At 45.6% G+C, this 24360-nt stretch overlaps 1 protein-coding gene across 1 annotated transcript in view; it reads right to left on the bottom strand.

The window, feature by feature from the left end:
* Positions 1-24360, bottom strand: part of RAB44 (RAB44, member RAS oncogene family) — a 76133-nt gene that overhangs the window by 4650 nt on the left and 47123 nt on the right. Inside the window, exons 9-13 of the mRNA XM_072638044.1 lie at positions 12363-23644; positions 9649-9730; positions 8756-8870; positions 4245-4346; positions 727-803 (exon numbers count right to left, since the gene is read on the bottom strand). Coding sequence (XP_072494145.1) covers positions 727-803; positions 4245-4346; positions 8756-8870; positions 9649-9730; positions 12363-23644 — 11658 coding nt within the window. The remainder of the gene's footprint in view (positions 1-726; positions 804-4244; positions 4347-8755; positions 8871-9648; positions 9731-12362; positions 23645-24360) is intronic.

Raw genomic sequence — 24360 nt, 5'->3', positions numbered from 1 at the left:
GGGTCAGGAAGATCTGAATTTAAATGCTACCTTGGATACTTCACTAGGTTGTGGTCCTGAATAAGTCACTTAACCTTTCTGTGCCTCAGTTTCCTCATCTGTAAAGTGAGGAAGATGGCCTCTAGATAACCTCTATGGTCCCTTCTAGCCCTAAATCTGACTCTACAATTGGATCTGTACTTTAGGAATATCAGTTTGTCAGAAGCTAATAAATGTCATAAGAATTTGAACGTAGGTCTTCCTGACTCCAACTATGGCCCTGGGTTCACTATGCTGCCCTTTGTTCTGGAATCTCTCTTTTTATTTTTTTTATTACAGAGCCTCGCCTCGGTCTTCGCCCTGGACAAACAACAAGCAATTGTGCCCTGCCTCCACCTCCTTGTACCTCATGTCTCATCAGAAGATGAGACTAAATATTGTTTGCTCTCAAAGACATTACATTCCATTGGGGGAGGCAAGAAAATTAGGACTCTAAAACATTATATAAAGTGCTATCTTAATAACATTATAATCCTAATGACTCGATGGGTCACCTTCTTATCTCCTTTAAATTCCCTCCAATTCACTGGAATCCCCAAGCCTACCCTGTGCAGAAGTTCACACACACACACACACACACACACACACACACACACACACACACACGCAGCCCTATGCACACAGGCAGAATATTAATGCCAGGAGGGGATACTGGGGTATACGAATTTGGGGACAGGTTACACTCACCTTGCTAAGGTCACAATAGGCTCCAAGATGTTATGTCCCAAAACAGCACTGCATTCCCCAAAGGTGACCCCAATTTCCTGTAAAACCAAACAGAAACACAGGATATGTGGCACAGAGTCAGGCAATATCTGCTCTCAGATGATCAGTCTGGAATCTGCCCAACAGTTTTCAGAACAGGGGAACCAGCTCCACAAATAGGGGGAGTGGGAGGCTGCTACTGTCATGTGACTTAGGCATGAAGAAGACCCTGGACATCTCTCCTTTTAGACAATCGTGGTACCTGAAATTCCATCATTAGAGTTATCTCTTTGGGTTGAGACACTGACTCCAAAAGGTCCCTATTAAATGCACCTGGGAGGAGGAATAACACTATAGTCAGAATTTGTTACTCATCCTCCCATCATCCAGAAAAGGGTTTGGGATATGGGACAAGGAGCCGTTTGAATGTAGGATAGTGAATATCAGGCAAAGTTTAAAGCATGGAAGCAGAGAAAGTACTGGGTGGAGATAGAGAGGTATTCCTGGGCAGAATTCACTACTTAAATGTAAGATGTCCTAGGAGCCTGAGCACTGGTTCAGTTCCTAGCTCTGGACCTAAATCTGATGCTAGCTGCTTCCAATTTTTTTTTAGGTTTTCTATACTATTTTCCATACAAATAATTTTCTTCATTAAAAACGTTTAATTTTTTAATAATTCTCATTTTTTGTTTTTTAAATTCTCACTTCAATTTGTATATGAGAGTTTTTTACTTTCTTTAACTTTTTATATGTGACCTTGTGGTTTTCTTAGCTTTCCCAGTTTATGTTTCATTTCTTTTAATAGGGTGGTTCCTCTTAACTTTGGAACCAAATATAATCTCCTCTGTTTAGCATTAAAAGCCCTTCTCAGCCTGGCTCCAGCCTACTTTCCCAAGCTAATGATATGTTACTTCCCTTTACATACTCCCTATCAGATCAAACTGAACTTCTCGAATCTCCTCACAAATAACACTCTCATCTCTTTCTTGGGCATGAGGTGTTCTCTCCCATGCCTGGAATGTACTCCCCTCTCCTTCTTAGAATCTTTACTTTTCTTTGAAGTTCAGGTCAAGTTCCACCTCCTATATGAGGCGTTCCCTGACTCCCCCCAAAACTAACCCCTGCTCCTTCCCCAAACTGCTTTTTGTTTACTTGGTATATATTTTGTGTATATGCTCATATATACCTTGTCATGTTAAAATGTAAACTCCCTGAGTGCAGGAGCTTTCCCATTTTTGTTTTTATCCATGACCAACTAGCATGGTGCCTGGCACATAGCCAGTACTTAATAACACATTCTTAATGGATTGGTTTTTCATTGATTGGAATATCTTGCTGACTGGGCAGCTAGGTAATGAAGTGGGTAGAACACTAGGTCTGGAGTAAGGAAGACCTGAGTTCAAATTCAGCCTCACACTAGGTGTGTGACCCTGGGCAAGTCACTTCACCCTGCTTGCCTCAGTTCCTTATCTGTAAAATGAGCTGTAAAAGGAAATGCCAAACCACTCCAGTTTCTTTGCCAAGAAAATCCCAGATGGGGTTACAAGGAGTCAAATGCTACTGAAACAACCAAACAACAAAACTATTTGGAACACTGATTGATTGAAATATCTATATCTGGTTTCTCTTTCCACTTCCAGTGTTTCTGATATATTAGCTGATTCAGCTGGTCTATAGAATTTTTTGAAAAATAGAACTGCCTATGGGCTATAGAAATCTATCTTGCCCTACCAGAAAATAGAGAGGAAGGGGATAATAGAAGGTGCATGATAGAAGGGAAGGCAGATTGGAGGAAGGGGTAATCAGCATGCATACTTTATTGGGGGGGAGGGGAGAGATGGGGAGAAAATTTGGAACTCAAAATCTTGTGGAAGTGAATGTTGAAAATTAAAAACTAAATTAATTATTAAAAAAAACAATGAATAAATAGAATTGCCTTCAGCTTTGCTCCTTTAAAATTTTATTGGTTTTCATTTTCTCGCATTTGCTCTCTTAGCCATTTTACTTCTCTCTGATGTTTTCTATGGGCTGTGTGAGGAGCCGGGCTTCATCCTCTCTTTCTGACATCCTGGATCCACTCCTGGATACACAGGCTTTTTAAATATTAATTATCAAAGCAAATCAAATGATTCTAGAACTGGAGGGGATGTCAGAGACTGTTTAGTGCAATGCCCTTAGTCTGTAACAGGGAATTGACAGATGAGAGCTCAGTCCTCAGCTACATGCATAGTTTGCTCTGCCTGACACAATCCCCTAAGTGCATGCTTGGGGAGCTTGCTTCCATGAATGCCTAATAGAAGATCCTCCTCTGTGGACAGGTATCTCTTGACTGTTTCTCATCTGCTTGCTGGGTAGCAAAGAGGGGCCTTTTGACTGGTTGCTGAGCCAAGACATGGGGTGCACACAAAAGTCATTAATAGTCAAACAGACCTCTTTTCTTCCCTGGCTGTATTTGAACTAGGAGGATAAACTGCTGAGAGCTTCTGAGTGGGGAGGCACCTTGGGTTCCCTTGAACCTAATGAGTACGTGGCCTCCTAGGCAAATCTACATCTAGGATAGGGTGGCCTCCTGTTTGTTTCTTCTCTCGTTTGATCAGGGTCTTAAAAAGTCTTGAAAGGTCAGAAGTCCATACCAAAGGCCACTGTTCCCCATGCCTGGAAAACTCTACCCCCTTAACTCTGCCTATTGACCTCTCTGGGTCCCTGTAAGTCTCAACTAAAATCCCATCTTCTATAGAAAGCCTTTCCCAGCCCCTCTTAATTCTATTGCCTTCCCTCTGTTCATTATTTCCTATTTATCCTTTATTATATTAATTAAATATTAAGCCTATTTGATTGTTCCTTGTCTCCCTCATTAGAATTTGTGCCCAACCTATGGTGGAGCATTTGGAGCTTGTATTGGTCTGATCATCCACAGGCCGACACATTGTACCTTGACCCCAACATGGCAATGTCATTTTGGTCATCTTCAAGAATGAAGGACAACAACCAATCAAACCACCAATAGACTATTAGTTTCTATTAGCCATTCCTATTCATATTAGAGTTTCCAATTCAAAATACAATATGAGCAAGGACTGGGTTTTTTTAAACCTCTTTTTTTTTTTTTTTGGTATCACCAGCATTTAGTGCTTGGCACATAATATGTGCTTAATAATCGATCAATTTAATCAATTGGTTTATTTTAATTGATTGATATGGATGAAGAAACTGAAAACCAGAAAAGTACAGTAATTTATTCAAGGCTACACAGGTAGTTGGTTAAAAAAATCCAGATTTCAAACCTAAATCTTATGATTTTACAACCATTATGACTTCCTCCACCCCATACAGCCACCTTCTATCCCCCATGCAGCCCTAGCTGCCTGGGTCCCTTGCAGTATGGCTTCTTGAGATTGCCCTTGGGTTTCCTTGACTAAGGGACAGTTCTGTCTCCATCTCACAGGAATTGTCCCTCCTCTGAGAACAGGCATATCTGGGATGCTCACCAGGACACTTACCTTGGCCAGGAGCTGTCCAGCCTCTGTGGACACCTGCCTTTTCTCCACACAGTCTGTCTTGTTCCCAAGGAGGAGGATGACAACATCTTCAAGTCCTGCTTCCTGCAATACAACACACACACCATTTTTGTAGAAAGGGGGTACAATTTTCTTTCCATCCCAAGAACCTCTAAAGATGCTGTCTTCAAGGCTCCATTCTGTGAGATCAAAGGGAAGAGTTGGGAAGGAAGAGGGGCAGGTCTTCAGGGGCTAAAGGCTAGGCAGAAATTGGGTAGAATCTGAGCCACCAAAAGGTTAGGTTTATTCTTCTTACCTAACCTGAGCTTCCACTCTTACCCACATGCTCCCCTCTGCTCCAATCAGGGCTATTTCTTAACTCACTGTCATCCAAATACACTAAGTTCTATCTACCTTTATTATCTTTTCTCAGGCTTCTTGTCTACCTAGAGTCTTTAGTTATCTTCAAGGCCCTCCTGGTTTAAAGTCTCACTCTTTATGGCAGGTATAGGTAGAAAACATACTGGATAGTAGACAGCTGGAAGTAAAGTGGGCACCTCTCCATTGGGCAATAGCCAAACAGCTGGTGGCATATTGGAACATTATTTCACTGTAAGATGGATATGAAAAGTTCAGAGAAATTTGGCAAGACTTGTTTGAACTGACATAGCATGGAGTGAGAAGAACCAGAAGAATAACTTACATGATGACCAGTTATATGAGGGAAAACAACATTGAAAGACCTCAGGACTCAGACCCACAATGACCAGTCGTGACTTCAGAATGCTGACGGTGAAGTGTGCCTCTCCCATCTCTTGCCAGAGACATAATGGACTTGGGGTACAGAACAAGACTCGAATTTTCAGTCATGACCAATGTGTTGATTTGTTTTCCTTGACTCTATTAACTTGTTACAAGGGAGGGTTACTAAGGGGTAGGGGCAGGGGATTTTATTACTACCTTGTTAAATTTAATATGCACTTTAAGAAAAACAAACTGTATGGAGCAGCAGTTCACAGTTTCATACACAATTCTCTTCTTTGTTCTTTGTCTGTCAGAATGCCTGTGTTTATTGATGACTGCTAAATTCAAAATAAAAAAAAAGTTGTTTTTTTAAGTGTTCTGGTCCTAGGAAAAGCTATCTTACACTCATTGCCTCTACTTTCTCTCCTCCTGATCACTTCTTAGCCCATTGTAATCTGGCTCCTGAAACTGATCTCTCCATGGTTATCTTTTAGTGACTAATTCCAATGGCCTTTATTCAATCCTTGTCTTTCCTGACCTCATTATTGACCATCTGGCTGCCTCCTCTCTCAGTTTTCATTACCCCACTTTCTCCTGATTCTCCTTCTCCCTGTCTGGCCACTCCTCCTCTTCCTTTCTGGGTCATCATCCAGGTCTAACCCTATTTAACCATGGATGTCCCCCAAGCCTCTGTCCATGGCCCTCTTCTCCTCATTCTCCCTCTCGATGATTTCATTAGCTCCCATGGTTTAATTAGTAGCTTCATGGAGATGATTCCTAGATCTTATCACTATTCTGAGCTTCTGCCCTACCTATACCACAAACGGTCAGACAATTCCACTTTCTTGTTCTATCAACATCTCAAACTCAATATGTACAAAACAGAATCCACTGTCTGCCTCTCCAAATCCACCATCACTTTTCTGCTTCTCTTGATAGCACCATCATCCTTCCAGTCAATAAGGTTCCCAACTACAGTCTTCCTCATCTTTTCCCTGTCCTTCATCTCCCTCCCTAGTGAATATCCAATCAAGTCTCCACAACACCTCTCACATCTATCCCCTTCTCTCATGGCCACCATGCTAGTTCAGTCTTTTATCAGTTCTTACTTAGTCTATTACAACACCTTCTTAATTGGACCTAACGTTTCTAGGCTCCATCTTTGCAGACATTTCACCTTACCTCCTTTATTTCCTTTACAATCCAACCAAACTGACCTATTCATAGTTACCTAAGCCCGTCATTCCATCTTCCATACCCGTGCCTGAATTGTGCTACCTTCTGTTTCTGCTTAAAGAATCCCTACGGATCAAATGAAATAATATTTGTAAAGGGCTTAGCGTAGTGCCTGGCACATAAGTAGGTGCTTAATAAATGTTTGTTTTCCTTTTCTTTCCCCTTTTTGCTCCCCTGGCTTCCTTTAAGGCTCTGCTCAAGTGCCACCTCCTACAGGATGCCTTTCCTGATTCCTCTGGTTATGAGTGCACTCTCATACAATCTTGCGTATGTGTACATGCATATATATACATGCATGTGTACATGTGTGTATATATACATGTATATGTATGTGTGTACATGCACACATCTGTTTACATGTTACATCCTCCCAGCAGAATGGAGCATCCTGAGGGTAAGGACTGACTTTTATGTTGTCTTCATATTCCCAGCACCTATCACAATATCTCTCTGTACAAAGTAGGTACTTAATAAATGCTTATTGGATTGGGTCTTGAAACCTGGTTTCTGATCCAGGCTCTGACCCTTGCTACCTGTGTCACTCATCCTGTGCAAGTCTTTATAAACATTATGAGCCTTAGTCTCTCAGATCTCTGCATGTTCCTCCTCCCTTCTAAATAGTCATAGTGTCATAGTGAGGGCAGTGCTTGTGAATGCAGAACCTTCCTTGATTATTCCAGTCCCACAGAGATGTCTTCTTTCTCTCAACTCCAATTTTATTTTTATTTTTGGATCATTGTGTCTGACTCTTCCTGACCCTCTTTGGGGTTTTCTTGGCAAGGATACCAGAGTGGTTTGCCATTTCTTTCTCCAGCTCATTTTACACGTGAGGAAATGGAGGCAAACAGATTTGGGTGACTTGCCCAGGGTCACACAGTTAGGAAGCGTTTGAGGACAGATTTGAACTCAGGTCTTGGCTTGGCACTCTATCCACTGAGCCACCTCATTGCCCCCTGCACAAAGAAAGGCAGCAAAGAGCAAAGCCAGAAAAAGAGGCAATGAGATGCTCTAAGTTTGGAGTCATCAGACTTGGGTTCAGATCCCTTCTCTGACATTCCTGAGCTGTGTGACTGTGGAATTCAGAACTGCTGAGCCATAAAATGGGGATATTAATACCTGCACTATTGAGTAATGCATTGGGTAAGGAAAGTGCTTTGAAACTCTAAAATGCTGGAGAAATGTGGACTACTCTTACTTGGGCTCTACAATATACCACTTGGAGATATATGGACACCTACATGAAGATATCTATGCATAAAGACAGGTATGTATGTGTATACACACATAGAGGTATGTACATATACCTGTGTCTATCTGTATACATACAGATATGCACACATACTGTTTTATGTATGTATGTATGTATGTATTTTTACGTATAGAGGTATGCATAGATATATGAATGCATGTACACAATATTGTATAGATCTTTATACAAATGTTGTTTTTGTGGTTGAGTTGTACCCTACTTGGTGACCCCATGGACCACAGCAGCCATTGTCCGTGGGGTTTTCTTGACAAAGATACTGGAATGGTTTGCCATTTCCTTCTTTGGTGAATTAAAGCAAACAGAGGTTAAATGACTTGCTCAGGGTCACATAACTGGCAAGGGTCTGAGGCTGGATTTGAACTCAGATCCTCCTGATTTCAGGCCCAGTACTCTATCTGCTCAGACACCACTCAGCCTCCATGTACATAAACATATGCATATATTTGTGTGTATAAGCAAGTATATGCATACAGATATATATGCATACATGCATGTACTTGTAGGTCACAAGTGTGTCTATGTATATAAGCACATGGTACAGTACACATATGGATAGTCTATGAACATGTGTGCATGTATACATATGACTGAAGTACACAAAGTAATGTTTTACATTATATATACATGCCTTGCATGCGTACATGCATGCCTGTGTATATGTACATTATATGCACACATAAATATGCACATACACATGTATACAACAAATATGAATGAATGAATGAATGAATGAATGAATGAATGTTTGTGAATAGATTCAAGCATGTGTGTGTCCTTTCTCCCCAAACAGAATGTAACCTCCTTGAGGGCAGGCACCATGTTTTTTATTTCTCTCAGATTTCTCTCACCAAGCAGCACTGGGTTGGAAATATAGCAGAGCCTCAGTAAAGTCTTACTGATCAACTGATTAGGAAGTGGGAGCAGAATGAGCCTACCTATCACAAGACCTGGTTCAAGAGTTATAGGTCTCCATGATAGCCAAGGAGAGGGTATCGTGACTATATCCAGGGTTAATGTAAGGAGGGACAAATCACAGGATATAGAGGAAGTGGTTTTTGTCCAAGGCTCTGCTGTGTGATTGTGGCTTTATAGTACTGGGCCTGTTTTCTCTTCCCTCCCTTCACTATATCTATTTGGAGGGTGGGGACGCCTACTCCCTCTTTTGTCAAATCCACGTTCCTGATAGGGAAAGGAAATCAAGAGCAAATAGACAGTGTGCTGGCCCCCTCCAGCCAGGATCAGCCCTGGCTGCAAGCCCACTCACCTGGATGCAATCCAGCCAGTAGCGCACATGGGTGAAGCTTGCTGGGCAGGTTACGTCGTACATGAGCACAATACCATCAGCCTTCCGAAGAAACTGCTTGGTTATGCTGTGGTACCTACCAGGAGATTCCTAGTAAGACACAGGCTGCCTTAGGCAACAAAAAGTCTTAGATCTGAGAGGTGGAAGAGTACATGAGAGATCAGGTGTTGGGTAGACAAGTTGTCTCTACGAGGATTCAGGCCTATGGAATCTGTGACATATCAAAGAATAAAGAGCAGGGGAAAACAGTGATACATAGATAGCTAGATAGACAGACACAGACAGACAGACAGACAGACAAACAGACAGAGAGATAGACAGACAAATGGATAAACTCCCCCATTTTACAGATGAAGGAATTGAGGCCCAGAAAAGGGAAGTGACTCATTTCCACTGAGGTAGGACACCACAGACTTTAGTGATTCCTCCTTCAGAACACTGGATTTGGAATGAAAGATTCAGTTGTGTTTGACTCTTCATGATCCCACTTGGGGTTCTCTTGGCAAAGATACTAGAGTGGTTTGCCATTTCCTTCTTCAGCTCATTTTACAGATGAGGAAATTGAGACAGGGTGAAGTGACTTGCCTAGGGTCACACAGCTAGTAAGTATCTGAGGACAAATTTGAACTCCTAACATGAATCTTCTTGACATCAGGCCCAGGACTCTATCGACAGAACTACCTAGCTGTGCCTTAGACTCAAAGGACCTCGGTTCAGATCCCAACTTTTGCTACCTGTGTAATTCTGGACAAGTCCCTCTTTGGGCTTCAGTTTCCTCACCTATAAAATGAAAGGGTGGAGTCCCTTGAAGCCAATGTCCCCACCAGAGTTTGACAATGAAGAAGGTTCATTACCTCTCCTGCCCTGCTGTGTCCCAGAGCTGCAGCGCAAACCGTCTATTATCCACCACTAGGTTTTTGATCCGATAATCCATCCCTAGGATACATTGGAGAGATGAGAGGCAGGGTCCCATTCCAAGGTGAGCCCCTAGTGGCTAGAGCATTAGCCTTAGAGTCAGAAAGAACTGGGTTTAACCTCCACCTCAGATGTGTATTCATGTGGCCCTGAGCAAGTGATTAAACCTCTCCCAGCTTCAGTTGGCTTCTCTTTAAAATGGGTATAATAATAGCACCTAACTCACAGAAGTCTTGTGAGAACCAGATGATAACAACAGATAATTTTAAAAACACTTTGTTACTCTTATAACCCTATACAAATGGGAGCAATTGCTATTATCCCCAAATTCTAAGACCAAGGTTACCCTCAGGGATGCTGCTTAGAACAAGATGACAGTCAATAAGAATTTATTAAACTCCTACTATGTGCCAGGCACTGTACTAGATGCAAAAATTCCTCCATTTGAGGAGTTTACAGTCTAGAGAAGGGTGCTAGTGATGCCCTCCTCCATTCCAGCGAGCTTGTGCTCGGTCTCTCTGTCTCTGTCTCTCACACACATATACACATACACACAAAATAGATTTCTATATGTATGTGTATACATACATGTATACATGCATGATATATACATGAATGTATATACACAAATATCTTCCAATGTGTGTATATACACATTTACATACAATGTATGTGTATATACATGCATGATATATGTGAAGGTATACACACATATCTTTTGATGTGTGTATACATGTATGATATATACATAAATGTATCTATACATGTGTGTATATTAATAGGTACCAGATCATTGGGATGGGGAGGGCACTCCTAGCAGACGGTGGGATCAGGAAAGACTTCAGGCCTTTCTAAGAGAAGGCAGCCCTTGAAGTTGGCCTTGAAGGGGAGGAAGGAAGGAATTCTGAGTGGTAAAGAGGGATGGCATTCCAGACATGGGGGAGAGACAGTGCAAAGAGATAGAGAGGGGAGATGGATCCCCATCTCAGCCCTGGCAGAGACTTGCTCTCTCATAGATTGGAAGAGACTTTAGAGTTTTCTTGCTCCCATCCTCATCCCCTCTTGTACAGAGGAAGATATGGAGGCAGGGAAAGGGAAAGTGATAGCAGCCTTCTGCTATGAGGGGTCTCTTCCCACTCCTCTCTGGAAGTTTGGGAGTGGTGCATCCCCATCCCCAGTTCCAATTCCAACCAGACCTATTGTACCACACTGCCTTTCTTGTCTCTCAATGAAATGACAGTTACATCTTGGACTCCCTGATACCCTGGAGCTCAAATTCAGTTCTTGGGGGAGGATCCCTCCTCATACTTAATGTCAGGATTATCCTCTCAAGACCTCCCCACCCCAGGACAAATGCTCAAAGCTGATGCCCATCAGTACCAGAGAGGAACGTCAAAGATGGGCTCCTTAACTGAGCTCACCCACTGAAAAACTGTACAGCACCTGAACACCCTCATGGGATTCCCAATTCCCACCTCTGCCTTTCTTTCCTGCTCTTTCCATGACCCCACCAGCAAATACAGAACCAGAAGATTAACTACCATAAGGGGCCTTAGAATACATTTGATCCAACCTTGCCCTTTTCCAGATGAGAACACTGAGACCCAGAAAAGGGAAGTAACTTGGTCACACAAGTAGGGCATAGGAGATCTGAAATTCTCCCTGTGTTCTTGCGTCTCCCTTCCTGATAAACATCTGATAAACTCACCACACCCTAAGGTGTCAGAGATTAACATGTCCCCCTCTCAAGCCAGTTCCTTGCCATTGGGGGTGTGCACCTTTTTAAGTAACGTGAATGGGGAGAGGGTGACCTACAGCCTAACAGCTGTATTTGTGCTTAACTCTGAAGCCACAGGTAAGTACTGGTGGACTTTAGCAAGGTCTCGTCCTAAAAACAGTGGAGCATTGCAAAGTATTATCCCATTTGGGAGTAATGGTCCTAGCTAGAGCCTACCCTGCCCTTCTCCAGTTACATAAAAATGTGGTTCTCTTTATAGGTTCTGTTAGTACACTATTTCAGTGTTCAGCCCTGAATTTCTGGCAGTGTAATAAAAATAATTCATATATCCATGGTGCCTTTAGGATTACAAAGCACTTTCTTCCCAAGAGCCCTTGGAGAAGGTAGGTAGTGTGAGCATTATTATCCCCATTTCAGAGATGAGAAAACAGGCAAAAAAAAAAAAAGTTAAGTGGCTCACAAAAAGTCACACAGCCTGGTTAGAATCAGAGGTGGGATTTGAACTCAGGTCTCCTGACTCTACAAAAGAGACATTCCTAACTAGGCAAGAGATTGCCATTGTCCCTTAAATTCTATTTTGTTGTTATCATTGGTCAGTCGTTTTCAACTTTTTGCAACCCTACTTCAAGTTTTCTTGGCAAACACACTGGAGTGGTTTGCCATTTCCTTCTCATTCTATGGATGAGAAAACTGAGGCAAACAGGGTCACACAGCCATTAAGTGTCTGAGGTCGGATTTGAATTCAGGTCTTCTCTGATTCCAGGCCCAGCACTTTATTCACTGCACCACCTAGCTGAACTCAAATCCTATAGCAAATATCTATTTTGGCTTCCCTTGCCAGGCATGAGGTTCTCTGAGATCCCCCTGAGTCTAAATTTCCATCCCTTCCCCCATACCCAGGGCTAGGAATCTTACCTACAGTCGCTGTCAGGTTTGTGGCAAAGGAATCATGATGTAACAAGTGCAGAAATGATGTTTTGCCCACGTTGGAATCTCCCAGGACAAGAACGTGGAAGAGGTAATCAGGGTCAGGAGACTTTCCCTCTGGGCTGGCTCCGGCTGCCTGGGCTTTGGTTTCCTTAGTGACTCCGGACCTGTTTTCTTCCCCTGGTTCTGAGGAAAGGGGTGTTATGTGTCCTCCCAGAACTTTGGATCCGAACTGCTCTCCTGCCTCCACCAGGATGGATGGAGCCTGTTCTGAATCCCGAGGGTCAAGTGCATTCCCAGAAGAATCCTTTGGAAATAAGGACCCTTCCTGAGTTTGCCTCTGGAGTCCCCTGTCCTCTGCTCTCAGTACGTCTTCAGGGTTCTGGAACTGCAGCCCTCCATATTCTGGAATGACAGGCAGTACATCTGGCCTGGGGGACTCTATGTAGTCAGGTTTTTCCTCAGGAGCATCCCCTACACTTGGCCCAGGTGACTCTGGGAATTGGACTGCTTCATCAGAAAGAATATTCACTATTGGCCTAGAGGAGTCTATGAGCCTGTCAGTTCCCTGATGAGGATAATCACCCATATCTTGGCTGGGAGAATGCACAATCTCAGTTGCCTGACCAGGAGCACTCTTCACATCTGGCCCAGGTGACCCTGTCTGCCTTACTTGATGATTAGATCCATCATTCACACCTGCCTCAGGGGACTCCAAGGGCCCACTTTCTTGACCAGGAGCCCTTTTCAGATTTAGCACTAATGACTTCTTGAGCTCAGATTCCTGACCAGGAAAATTTTCCCCCTCTGGCCCAGGTTGCAGAATCTCAACTTCCTGACCAACAGCATCCCTCACATCTGGAACAGATGATGGCATTAATTGGGACTCCTGATCAAGAGCATTTTCCACTTCTGCTCTATGCAATTCTGTGGCCCCAGCTTCCTGATCAGAAGCATCTCCCACATAGAGGCCAGGTGACTGCAGGCTCCCAGCTTCCAGACCAGCAGAATCACTCACCCCTGGTTTAGGTGAGTGCAGAATTTCAGTATCCCGAGCAGAAGCATTTCCAAGACCTGCTTCATATGACTCACTAAACACAACTTCCGGACCAGGACCAGGACTCACATCTGTTTCAGGTGACTCCTTGACTCTAGCTTCCTGAATAGAAGTCTCACTCACATATGGCCCATGTAATTCCACAACCCCAGCTTCCTGACCAAGAGAATCATTCACATCTGGGACTGGTGAATATATAATCTCAGCATTCTCAGTATCAACCATACCTGTCTCACACAATTCCATAAACTGAGCCTCCTGACCAAAACCCTCACCCCTATCTGAGCCAGGTGAGTGCATGGTCTCAGCTTCCTGACTAGGAATATCACCCATTGCTGGTCCATATGATTCCATAAGTCCAGTTATCTGATCAGGTCTAGAAGCCTCACCCACATCTCGCTCATGTACCTCCAGCATCAGAATTCCTTGACCATTAACTGTAACACCCTCATCTAGGCCAAACTCAACTTCCTTACTCAATGCATCTTTTATACCTGCCTCATAAGGTTCCCTAAACCCAGCTTCCTGATCAGGAGCATTCCTCCTATCTGACCCAGGTAACCCTGTCTGCTCAGTTACCCAACTAGATCCATTATCCACACCTTCCTCAGGTGACTCCAAGAATTTGCCTTCTTGAGCAGGAGTCTCTCCCAGACCTCTTGACTCCATGAGCCCCACAGCATCTTCCTCATCTATCTCACAAGATTTTCTAAACCCATCTTCCTGACTAAGAGTATCATTCACATCAGACCCAAGTGATTCTATCTGCTGAAGCTGATGATGAGACCCATCATCCACACCTGCCTCAGGTGACTCCAAGAGCCCACCTTCCTGACCAGGAGGCTCTTTCACATCTGGACCAGGTAAATGCAGGCTCTCAGCTTCCAGACCAGCAGAATCACTCACCCCTGGTCTAGGTGAGTGCACGGTTTCAGTATCTTGAGCAGAAGCATTTCCCACACCTGCCTCATATGACTCACCAATCACAATTTCTTGACCAGGACCAGGACTCACTTCTGTTTCAGGTGACTCCAAGACTCTGGCTTCCTGAATAGGGGTCTCACTCACATATGGCCCATGTAACTCCAAAACCCCAGCTTCCTGACCAGGAGAATCATTCACATCTGGGACTGGTGAATATATAATCCCAGCAATCTCAGTATCAACAGTATCTGTCTCACACAATTCCATAAACTGAGCCTCCTGACCAAAAGCCTCACCCCTATCTGAGCCAGGTGAGTGCATGGTCTCAGCTTCCTGACTAGGAATATCACCCATTGTTGGTCCATATGATTCCATAAGTCCAGTTATCTGATCAGATCTAGAAGCATTGCTCACATGTGTCTCTTGTGTCTGCAGTATCAGAATCCCTTCACCAATAGCATCATCCCCATCTGGGCCAAGTGAGTACAGAGACTCAGTTTCCTGACCCAAGGCATCTCTTTTACTTCTGTCATAAGATTTCTTAAGTCCAGCTTCCTGATCAGAAACACCCCTCATGTCTGCCCCAGGTGACTCTCTCTGCTCAGTTGCCTGACTAGACACATCATCCACACCTTCCTCAGGTGACTCCAAGAATTTGCCTTTCTGACTAGGAGTCTCTCCCAGACCTGGCACTGGTGACTCCATGAGTCCAAAAGTATTTTCCTCATGTATCCCACAAGACTCCCTAAACTCATCTTCCTGGCCAAGAGCATCCCTCACATCTGACCTAGGTGACCCTCTCTGCCCAACCTGATGATTGGACCCATCATCCACACCTGCCTCAGGTGACTCCAAGAGCCCACTTTCCTGACCATGAGCCCCTCCCAGATTTAGCACTGATGGCTCCTTGAGCACAGCTTCCTGATCAGGAGGCTCTTTCACATCTGGACCAGATGAATGCAAAATCTCAGCTTTTTCACCAGCGCTATCCCTCACATCTGGTTCAGATGATGGTATGAATCTGGCTTCCTGATCAGGAGCATTTCCCACATCTGGCCTATGCTGTTCTGTGACCCCAGCTTCCCCACCAGGAGAATCTCCCATATATGGGCCAGGTGAATGCATGCTCTCAGCTTCCAAACCAGCAGAATCACTCACCCATGGTCTAGGTGAGTGCAGAATTTCAGTATCCCGAGCAGAAGCATTTCCCTCACCTTTCTCATATGACTCCCTAACCACAACTTCCTGACTAGGACCATCAGTCACATCTATTTCAGGTGACTGCAAGACTCTGACTTCCTGAATAGGGGTCTCACTCACATATGGCCCATGTAATTCCACAACCCCAGCTTCCTGACCAGGAGAATCATTCACATATGGGAATGGTGAATATATAATCTCAACATTCTCAGTATCAACCATACCTGTCTCACACAATTCCATAAACTGAGCCTCCTGACCAAAATCCTCACCCCTCTCTGAGCCAGGTGAGTGCATGGTCTCAGCTTCCTGACTAGGAATATCACCCATTGCTGGTCCATATGATTCCATAAGTCCAGTTATCTGATCAGGTCTAGAAGCCTCACCCACATCTCGCTCATGTACCTCCAGCATCAGAATTCCTTGACCATTAACTGTAACACCCTCATCTAGGCCAAACTCAACTTCCTTACTCAATGCATCTTTTATACCTGCCTCATAAGGTTCCCTAAACCCAGCTTCCTGATCAGGAGCATTCCTCCTATCTGACCCAGGTAACCCTGTCTGCTCAGTTACCCAACTAGATCCATTATCCACACCTTCCTCAGGTGACTCCAAGAATTTGCCTTCTTGAGCAGGAGTCTCTCCCAGACCTCTTGACTCCATGAGCCCCACAGCATCTTCCTCATCTATCTCACAAGATTTTCTAAACCCATCTTCCTGACTAAGAGTATCATTCACATCAGACCCAAGTGATTCTATCTGCTGAAGCTGATGATGAGACCCATCATCCACACCTGCCTCAGGTGACTCCAAGAGCCCACCTTCCTGACCAGGAGGCTCTTTCACATCTGGACCAGGTAAATGCAGGCTCTCAGCTTCCAGACCAGCAGAATCACTCACCCCTGGTCTAGGTGAGTGCACGGTTTCAGTATCTTGAGCAGAAGCATTTCCCACACCTGCCTCATATGACTCACCAATCACAATTTCTTGACCAGGACCAGGACTCACTTCTGTTTCAGGTGACTCCAAGACTCTGGCTTCCTGAATAGGGGTCTCACTCACATATGGCCCATGTAACTCCAAAACCCCAGCTTCCTGACCAGGAGAATCATTCACATCTGGGACTGGTGAATATATAATCCCAGCAATCTCAGTATCAACAGTATCTGTCTCACACAATTCCATAAACTGAGCCTCCTGACCAAAAGCCTCACCCCTATCTGAGCCAGGTGAGTGCATGGTCTCAGCTTCCTGACTAGGAATATCACCCATTGTTGGTCCATATGATTCCATAAGTCCAGTTATCTGATCAGATCTAGAAGCATTGCTCACATGTGTCTCTTGTGTCTGCAGTATCAGAATCCCTTCACCAATAGCATCATCCCCATCTGGGCCAAGTGAGTACAGAGACTCAGTTTCCTGACCCAAGGCATCTCTTTTACTTCTGTCATAAGATTTCTTAAGTCCAGCTTCCTGATCAGAAACACCCCTCATGTCTGCCCCAGGTGACTCTCTCTGCTCAGTTGCCTGACTAGACACATCATCCACACCTTCCTCAGGTGACTCCAAGAATTTGCCTTTCTGACTAGGAGTCTCTCCCAGACCTGGCACTGGTGACTCCATGAGTCCAAAAGTATTTTCCTCATGTATCCCACAAGACTCCCTAAACTCATCTTCCTGGCCAAGAGCATCCCTCACATCTGACCTAGGTGACCCTCTCTGCCCAACCTGATGATTGGACCCATCATCCACACCTGCCTCAGGTGACTCCAAGAGCCCACTTTCCTGACCATGAGCCCCTCCCAGATTTAGCACTGATGGCTCCTTGAGCACAGCTTCCTGATCAGGAGGCTCTTTCACATCTGGACCAGATGAATGCAAAATCTCAGCTTTTTCACCAGCGCTATCCCTCACATCTGGTTCAGATGATGGTATGAATCTGGCTTCCTGATCAGGAGCATTTCCCACATCTGGCCTATGCTGTTCTGTGACCCCAGCTTCCCCACCAGGAGAATCTCCCATATATGGGCCAGGTGAATGCATGCTCTCAGCTTCCAAACCAGCAGAATCACTCACCCATGGTCTAGGTGAGTGCAGAATTTCAGTATCCCGAGCAGAAGCATTTCCCTCACCTTTCTCATATGACTCCCTAACCACAACTTCCTGACTAGGACCATCAGTCACATCTATTTCAGGTGACTGCAAGACTCTGACTTCCTGAATAGGGGTCTCACTCACATAAAACCCATTCACCTCCAGAACCCCAGCCTCCTGACCAGGAGAATCATTCACATATGGGAATGGTGAATATATAATCTCAACATTCTCAGTATCAACCATACCTGTCTCACACAATTCCATAAACTGAGCCTCCTGACCAAAATCCTCACCCCTATCTGAGCCAGGTGAGTGCATGGTCTCAGCTTCCTGACTAGGAATATCACCCATTGCTGGTCCATATGATTCCATAAGTCCAGTTATCTGATCAGGTCTAGAAGCCTCACCCACATCTCGCTCATGTACCTCCAGCATCAGAATTCCTTGACCATTAACTGTAACACCCTCATCTAGGCCAAACTCAACTTCCTTACTCAATGCATCTTTTATACCTGCCTCATAAGGTTCCCTAAACCCAGCTTCCTGATCAGGAGCATTCCTCCTATCTGACCCAGGTAACCCTGTCTGCTCAGTTACCCAACTAGATCCATTATCCACACCTTCCTCAGGTGACTCCAAGAATTTGCCTTCTTGAGCAGGAGTCTCTCCCAGACCTCTTGACTCCATGAGCCCCACAGCATCTTCCTCATCTATCTCACAAGATTTTCTAAACCCATCTTCCTGACTAAGAGTATCATTCACATCAGACCCAAGTGATTCTATCTGCTGAAGCTGATGATGAGACCCATCATCCACACCTGCCTCAGGTGACTCCAAGAGCCCACCTTCCTGACCAGGAGGCTCTTTCACATCTGGACCAGGTAAATGCAGGCTCTCAGCTTCCAGACCAGCAGAATCACTCACCCCTGGTCTAGGTGAGTGCACGGTTTCAGTATCTTGAGCAGAAGCATTTCCCACACCTGCCTCATATGACTCACCAATCACAATTTCTTGACCAGGACCAGGACTCACTTCTGTTTCAGGTGACTCCAAGACTCTGGCTTCCTGAATAGGGGTCTCACTCACATATGGCCCATGTAACTCCAAAACCCCAGCTTCCTGACCAGGAGAATCATTCACATCTGGGACTGGTGAATATATAATCCCAGCAATCTCAGTATCAACAGTATCTGTCTCACACAATTCCATAAACTGAGCCTCCTGACCAAAAGCCTCACCCCTATCTGAGCCAGGTGAGTGCATGGTCTCAGCTTCCTGACTAGGAATATCACCCATTGTTGGTCCATATGATTCCATAAGTCCAGTTATCTGATCAGATCTAGAAGCATTGCTCACATGTGTCTCTTGTGTCTGCAGTATCAGAATCCCTTCACCAATAGCATCATCCCCATCTGGGCCAAGTGAGTACAGAGACTCAGTTTCCTGACCCAAGGCATCTCTTTTACTTCTGTCATAAGATTTCTTAAGTCCAGCTTCCTGATCAGAAACACCCCTCATGTCTGCCCCAGGTGACTCTCTCTGCTCAGTTGCCTGACTAGACACATCATCCACACCTTCCTCAGGTGACTCCAAGAATTTGCCTTTCTGACTAGGAGTCTCTCCCAGACCTGGCACTGGTGACTCCATGAGTCCAAAAGTATTTTCCTCATGTATCCCACAAGACTCCCTAAACTCATCTTCCTGGCCAAGAGCATCCCTCACATCTGACCTAGGTGACCCTCTCTGCCCAACCTGATGATTGGACCCATCATCCACACCTGCCTCAGGTGACTCCAAGAGCCCACTTTCCTGACCATGAGCCCCTCCCAGATTTAGCACTGATGGCTCCTTGAGCACAGCTTCCTGATCAGGAGGCTCTTTCACATCTGGACCAGATGAATGCAAAATCTCAGCTTTTTCACCAGCGCTATCCCTCACATCTGGTTCAGATGATGGTATGAATCTGGCTTCCTGATCAGGAGCATTTCCCATATCTGGCCTATGCTGTTCTGTGACCCCAGCTTCCCCACCAGGAGAATCTCCCATACATGGGCCAGGTGAATGCATGCTCTCAGCTTCCAAACCAGCAGAATCACTCACCCATGATCTAGGTGAGTGCAGAATTTCAGTATCCTGAGCAGAAGCATTTCCCACACCTTCCTCATATGACTCCCTAACCACAACTTCCTGACTAGGACCATCAGTCACATCTATTTCAGGTGACTGCAAGACTCTGACTTCCTGAATAGGAGTCTCACTCACATAAAGCCCATTTACCTCCAGAACCCCAGCTCCCTGATGAGAAGAATAATTCATATCTGGGTCTGGTGAATACACAATCTCAGCAATCTCAGTATCAGCCATATCTGTCTCACACAATTCCCTAAACTTACTTTCCTCAACAGTAGCATCTCCCATATCTATCTCCCATGATTCCCTGAATTTAGCTTCCTGACCAAAAGCATCTCCCATCTCTGGCCCAGGTGACTCTATTAGCCCAGTTTTCCCACAGGAAACATTCGTCTTAGCTGATCTTATGAGCCTAGTTTCTTGAGCAGAAGCATTTCCCACATCAACTCTAGACAACTCTGTGACCCCATGTCCCTGAACAGTGGCATCGTCTACATCCACCCCAGATGGCTCAATGAGCCTAGTTTCCTGACCAAGAGCATCCCCCACATCTGGGCCAGGTGAGTACAGAAAGGCACTACCTACATCAGGCCTGGCTGAGTCAGAGAGCCTGGTTTCCTGGCCAGGAATGTCCCCTATATCCAGCCCAGATTCTGCATCTATGTGCCTGGATCCTTGAATAACAGTTGTACCCACATCTGTCTCAGGTAACTCCATGAACTTGTCTTCCTCTCCAGGAGAATTTACAAGATATATCACTGATGAATTCATGAAATCAGCTTCCTGAATGGCAACATCATTCACATCTGGCCCAGCTGACTCTATATACCTGGCTCCCTGGCCAGGAACATCACCCAAATCTGTGCCAGGTGAATACAGAATCTCACCTTGTTGACCAGAAGTATCTTCCATGTCTGTTTCACCTGACTGAATAAACCCATTTTCCTGACTGGGAGTATCATCTACCTGTAACTCAGGTGACACTATGACCCCAGATCCCTGATCAGAAGCATTTCCCCCATCACCTCTACACAACTCTATGACTCCAGCTTCCTGAACAGTAGCATCACCTACACCTGTCCAGGCTTCTTGACCAGTAGCATCAGTCACATCTGGCCCAGGTGTGCTCATGAGTTTATTTTCCTGTCTACAAGTCTCTCCCACATCTGGGTCAGGTGAGTGCAAAACTTGAGCCTGCTTACCAGAGGCATCTCTGATGTTTATCTCCCACCTGGCTTCCTGGCCAGGGACATCATCCCCATCTGGCCCAGGTGACCCTGTGAGCCCAGCTTCCTGGCTAGGAGCATCTGCCTCAGGTGATGTCATGAATCCAGCTTTCTGATCAGGACCATTTCTCATAATTAGCTTATGTAACTCTGTGCCATCACCTACACCTGGCTGGTATGACCCTAGGGGTCTGGTTTCATGACTAAGATAAACATCCACATCTGGACCAGGTGACTGAAGGAGCCCAGTTTCCCAGCCTGGGTGATTATGTCTCTCTAGCTCAGTTGATTCTAGGAGCCTGATTTCCTCACTAACAATATTTCCCACATCCAACTTGGCTAACTCCAGGACCCCCACTTCCCAAGCAGTAACATTGTCTGCATCTGCTGTGGGAGACATTACGAGTTCAGATTCCTTTTCAGAAACATTTCCTGTAACTGCCTCAGGTAGCTGCATGACCCTGGCTAAATGGATAAGCTGGGTCTTCTGATCAGGAGTTTTCTCCACATCTAACTCAAGTGATTTTAAGATCTGATCTTCATGACTTAGCACAAAGTCCACATGTGGTATGGGTGATTCTACATGACTGATTTCCTGTGCATGGGGATTACCTATATCTGGTCCAGGTGACTGTGTAAGTCCAGCTTCCTGACTGGGAGAATTTTCCACCTCTAGCCCAGGTGACTTTGTGAGCCTGGATTCCTCAACAGGAACTTCACTTACATCTGGCCCAGGTGATTCTGTGCTTTTAGATTCCTCACCAGGAACCTCACCCACATCTGGCTCAGGCGATTGGCTCCTGGATCCCTGGTCAGGAACTTCACTCACATCTGGTTCAGGCGATTGGCTTCTGGATCCCTGGCCAGGAACCTCACCCACATCTGGCTCAGGTGATTCTGTGCTCCTGGATCCCTCACTAGGAAACTCACTCGCATCTGGCTCAGGCAATTGGCTTCTGGATTCCTGGCCAGTAACTTCACCCACATCTAGCCCAGGTGATTCTGTGCTCTTGGATTCCTCACCAGGAACCTCACTCACATTTGGCCCAGGCGATTGGCTCCTGAATCCCTGGCCAGGAACCTCACCCACATCTGGTCTAGGTGAGTCTATGCTCCTGGATCCCTCACTAGCAACCTCACCCACATCTGGCTCAGATGATTCTGTGCTCTTGGAGCCCTCACTAGGAACCTCACCCACATCTGGCTCAGGCAATTGGCTCCTGGATCCCTGGCCAGGAACCTCACTCACATCTGGCTCAGGTGATTCTGTACTCCTAGATCCCTCACCAGGAACCTCACCCACATCTGGCTCAGGCAATTGGCTCCTGGATCCCTGGCCAGGAGCCTCACTCACATCTGGCTTAGGTGATTCTGTGCTCCTGGATCCCTCACTAGAAACCTCACTCACATCTGGCTCAGTGAATTGGCTCCTGGATTTCTGGCCAGTAACTTCACCCACATGTGGCTCAGATGATTCTGTGCTCTTGGATCCCTCACTAGGAACCTCATCCGCATCTGGCTCAGGCCATTGGCTCCTGGATCCCTGGCCAGAAACCTCACTCACATCTGGCTCAGGTGATTCTATACTACTAGATCCCTCACCAGGAACCTCACCTACATCTGGGCTAGGTGAGTCTATGCTCCTGGATTCCTCACCAGGAATTTCACCCACATCTGGCCCTGTTGACTCTCTGACCCCGGTTTCCTGACCAGAAGCATCATTCTGTTTACTGGCCTCAACTTCCCACCCATATGTATTCATTTTTTCTTGTTCTTGATCTCTTGTGGGAATGCTTTCTTGTATCACTAGCTCAGGAGTCTCAACAGGCACGTCTGGTCCAGGTGTGAATATGTCATTTCCCCAGGACTCCACTTCTTGCTCTGAGCCAGCTGGATGCAGACCTGGATGAGGTGTCTGTTTTGGACCTCCTTCCCAGGTGTTGGCCTGCATGTCTGCAGAGGAGCCAAGTGTCTGCAGTGCCTCCTCAGAGCTGGAGCCCTTGGAGAGCATATCTGAAATGGCCCCATTTCCCTGCCCCACCTCATCTCTATCCATATCCCTGACCTTACCAGACCCATCCAGGTCCTGACTAGGCAGAAAATCTCCTAACACAGGACCTGCCTGTCCCTCAGTAGTGATTGCTGGCTCCCCAGAAGGTGCTCTCTGAAAGTCCCACTGGAAAGTCTCTTCACGACTTGGCTCACCAGTAACACTGAGTTCTGGTACAACAGCAGGGGCTGCAGATGGCCCCAGGGGGGCTTCTTCTGGGTCTGAAGGAGACTCCTGATTGAGTTGCCAGGACTTTGGCTTAGTAATGGAGATCTGCCTTACCACTCGGGGTGTACGGTGTCCCTGCAGGGAAGTTGGGGTTGGGGAAGGGCTCCAAGAGACCTGGGTGGTGTTCCCTGCCAGGGGACTGGTGAAATTGGTCAGAAGCTGAGTCCATTCACCTTCCTCAAACAGTGACGGCAGTGGATTTTCTTCAGGAAATGAGATAAGGTGTTGGGAGTCCGAGGCATTCTTTGGGCCAACTGGAGGTTCACTAGAGAGGGTGTAGAGCAAATAACATCGGGAAGAAGAGGAGAAAAAAGCAACACTGACTATGTGGCATTCAGGTGGGCTTCCACATTGTCTGTCCCATATACTACATCCCTTCCAGCCTCAATATCTTTACTCATTTAGTTCCCCCTTCAAGAAATGCCCTCTTTCTTTCCGTGGATCAAAAACCTATCTATCCTCCAAGTTGTAGCTCAAGTTTGGGGTCCTCTCTGAAGACTTCACTAGCCAGCCAAGGCTATGGGGAGGGGAGATAGGGAAAAGATATTTATATAACACCTACTATGTACCAGGAGCTGTGCTAATTACTTTTTTCACACAAATATCTCATTTGATCCTCACAACTCTTTGAGGTGGGTGCTGGTATCATCCCCACTTTATAGTTGAGGAAATCGAGGCAAACAGAGGTTAAATGACTTGCCTGTTGTCACACAGCTAATAAGTGTCTGAGACTGGATTTGGACTCAGATCTTACTGACGTGAGGCCCAGGGCTCTATTCACTGAACCACCAGATGCTTCTATAGGGAATCTTTCCTCTCTCTGAACTTTATTCTAAGAGTTTCAGTACCCAAGTAGAGGATGGAGGAAAAAGATCTGGAGGTGGTAGTAAGAAGCAAACTCAATATGCATTCACAGTGCAGCTAAACAAAAAAGCTGATGCTTTTCATGCAACATTAATTAAAATTAATTGGGGCAGCTAGGTGGTGCAGTGGATAGAGCACCAGTGCAGGAGTGAGGAGGACCTGACACTTGACACTCACTAGCTATGCAACCTTGGGCAAGTCCTGGGT

This window comes from Notamacropus eugenii, chromosome 2 (genome assembly GCF_028372415.1).
Source record: "Notamacropus eugenii isolate mMacEug1 chromosome 2, mMacEug1.pri_v2, whole genome shotgun sequence".
Lineage (NCBI taxonomy): Eukaryota > Metazoa > Chordata > Mammalia > Diprotodontia > Macropodidae > Notamacropus > Notamacropus eugenii.
This window is presented reverse-complemented; position numbering and strand designations above follow the sequence as displayed.